Below are 3252 nucleotides of genomic sequence, written 5' to 3' on the forward strand. Positions count from 1 at the left end.
TAAGAAGTCCCATATAGTTAGACTCTTTTAGATATCACAAAAATTGAATTTTTTCCCCATAAAAAAAAAAAAAAAAAAAACTATCAAGTCAAGAGCAATAACAAATTTTAAATTGTTGTGGGTCCTTAAGTTTTGGTCAATGGGGACCTTGAGCTGGGAAACAGGTGTTACCTAACTTACTTAACATCATTGATCCAGTGCACCTGTTTTTTGCTACTTTTAGTTGTTTTAGCTGGTTCGAAGCAGAACTTATCCTGTTTTTCCCTCCAAAGCATACTCTTTTAGGAAATTTTTGAGGAAGACGAAGATATCTTTTGCTCAACATAATCTTTTATTCTTCTCCTCTTTTCAAATCCTTTTCCTTTTCTTTTCATGTTTCTGTTCTCTTCAGGTAAAATCCTCCTTTGTTTACAGAGTGAGTTCTGAAGTGGAACTATGGTTCGCCATGTTGTTGCAGCTCCAATGGGTTTTGGAGATGCAGTTGATGGTCTCTCTGTGTCGAGTGGAGCTTCCTCTTCTATAGCTCCCTTGATGCCTGGCGTTCCAACGTCACAACCTTTCTCTTGGAGTTCGCTGTTCTCCAACTCTAGGGTTGCTTCTCTTGGAACAAGATTGGAACAGTTTGATATTAATGAAGTTGATGGTATTTCAGATGTTCCCTTGGATCTCATTATGAGAGGTGAAACAGTGTGGAGGGAGTATCTAGTAAGTTTCTTTCTTGAACAAAGATTCGGCTTTCCTTATGTAAAATCTGTTCTGCAGCAGAAATAGAAAACGAGGGGATCATTTGAGATGTCAGCTGACCAAGATTTGTTTTATTTCAAATTTGCAAGTGAGGAAGATAGGCAAGTTGTGTTGGATGAAGGTCCAGTGTTTATGGGAGGAAGATGCCTTGTTATTGGACCCTAGACTCAAAATGTTGAGCTCCAAATGAAATCGCTGAATATCATTCCCATTTGGGTTAAGATGCACGGAGTACCCAAAGTGATGTGGATTGATGAAGGTTTAGGATTTATTGCTAGTAAGGTGGGGAAACCTCATTGTCAGGATCAATCTACAAAGGAACAAAGGCGACTGGATTATGCGAGAGTCTATGTTGAGTACAAGGTTAATGAGACATTGCCTGACTCATTCTATATTCAGCTGAGCCCAAATGATGTAAGGAAAATTTCTTATGAATACCCTAGCTTGGATCCCTAAACAATGTGAGGGTTACCACATTTTTGGACACTAGAGAAATGCTCGAGAATAGCACTGCAAAACCAAGGCCAGAGAGCAGCCGACATGAATAGAGCTGATGGTAATGGAAAGAACAAGAATAGGAGAACTGGGATGGGATTGGAACGAGGAAATAATATAGTAATCTATGACGGCAATGGTCCTGGGGTAGATGTGACTAGAAGGATCTGGATTCGGAGGCAACTCAATCCCGAAAACATTCAGTCCTCGGCAGACGCTGGGACTAGTGGTGTAAGGGCTGAGCAGGTAACATCACAAGTGAGTGACAAGGCAAATGAAACATTAGTTGCAGAAAATCTAGTCGATGGTCCAGAGACAGAAGGAGCACAACAAGGAATAGTTACAGACGACCATGCTGATTCTAGAATGGTAGTCTATAGGGAAGGTAATGATGATCTTATGGGATCTCGGTTTGCAATTCTAAATGTATTAGATGGACTTGACTCTGGGAATGTATTAGAGGAGTTACAGAAGGTGGCTGACACTGGGGATGCATCAGTGAATTGTCAGGAGGTGGCTGACTTTGAGAAAGGCTTAGTGCAATTTCAGGAGGTGGCTGACGCTGGGAATGAGTTGGTGCTTTTTCAAGAGGTGGCTGATTTTGAGGGACCTTTTCAAATGGCTCTTCAGGTACCCAAATTGGATGAGTTTAACAGACAAGAGCATGGCAATGAAAGTGTGGATTCAAAGGGAGAGGACTCAATCCATGAAACTGAACACTTTAACGACCACATTCTAGATATGGAAACAGTGGAAAAACTGGACGCCTTGCCAGTAACGGAAGTACCAACCACCCCAGCAGTGCAGAAAGGCAAAAATACACAGGGTAGCAACTCGAGACACAATGGGAAAGAACAAACAACAAAGGGAGACGAGCAGTCGAGTAGGAAAAAGAGAGGAAGACCTAAAGGGTCAAAAAACAAAAACAGATATTAAACAGGATAGCTCCAATCTGTGTTTGGAATGTTCGGGGTACAAATGACATCCTTCGAGCTAAGGAGATTAATAAATTGAGAATGGAAAAGAAACTTTGCATCATGGGTCTTTTAGAAACAAAGGTGAGACAACACAAATTCCAGGACAGTTGTAGTTTGTGTTGCCCGAATTGGGAGTGGTTTGACAACTATAACCAGGATCCTTCTGGTAGAATTTGGGTTAGTTGAGACCCAAACTTCATTAGTATGTAGCTCCTTAAAGTCTCCGATCAACTGATTCACTGTAAGGTCTCCTTTTTGCCTAGTAGTGAACACTTTCTTTTAACTACGGTCTATACGAGGAATGCCAAAAGGGACCGAATAAGTTTACGGAGAGACATAGTAGCCATTGCCTCATCCATACAGTTGCCTTGGTGTGTAGCAGGAGACTTCAATAATATCAGATTTGCTCATGAAAGTATGGGAGGAAGCCCTATGCATCCTAATGAAGTGAGTGATTTTGTTGATTGCTTGCAACAAGTTGGACTAGATGATCTTAAATACTTGGGATTCCAGTTCACATGGAGTAATAAAGCAGGGGGAAGGAACAGAATGATGACTAAAATTGATAGATGTCTTGTCAATAATGCGTGGCTTGGAGAATTTTCAACTTCCCAAGTGGAATTTCTGCCACAAGGAGTGTCCGACCATTCTCCTATGCTGCTGTTTTGGACTGTCTACATCAAGAAAGCTTCGCCTTTTAGATTCAAGAACTTTTGGGTAGCCAAACTGAGTTTCAGGACATGTTACAGCAGTCTTGGAACACAAATATCTACTCGAATCTGATGTATGTTTTGATGGAAAAACTGAAGCTGCTCAAGAAAAGAATAAAGTCGTGGGCTAAGAATATATTTACTGATTTACATGGTCAAGTTGTAACAACCAGGAAAGTTCTTTGAGAAGTTCAAGTGCTTCTACAAGATTTCCCGCATGATCCTTTCTTGTGGGAAAAGGAGAGAGTGGCACTAGACAAGTATACATAATTGGTCAAAGATGAGAAAGCAGAGATCCAGCAAAAATGCAACGAGGAATGGATGAT

General features: G+C 40.9%; 1 protein-coding gene across 1 annotated transcript; it reads left to right on the forward strand.

Moving 5' to 3' along the window:
• Window positions 1–2633: 2633 nt before the first annotated feature.
• LOC147517428 (uncharacterized) lies at window positions 2634–2999 on the forward strand. The gene has a single exon (XM_086593584.1). The coding sequence runs from the start codon at window positions 2634–2636 to the stop codon at window positions 2997–2999; it is 366 nt and encodes a 121-aa protein (XP_086449710.1).
• Window positions 3000–3252: the final 253 nt, after the last annotated feature.

The sequence above is a fragment of the Coptis chinensis genome, chromosome 2, assembly GCF_015680905.1.
Source record: "Coptis chinensis isolate HL-2020 chromosome 2, ASM1568090v1, whole genome shotgun sequence".
NCBI lineage: Eukaryota > Viridiplantae > Streptophyta > Magnoliopsida > Ranunculales > Ranunculaceae > Coptis > Coptis chinensis.

Bases quoted from the DNA above. Each gene is read 5' to 3' on its own strand.
- LOC147517428 (XM_086593584.1), top strand. From the start codon at position 2,634: ATGGGAGGAAGCCCTATGCATCCTAATGAAGTGAGTGATTTTGTTGAT.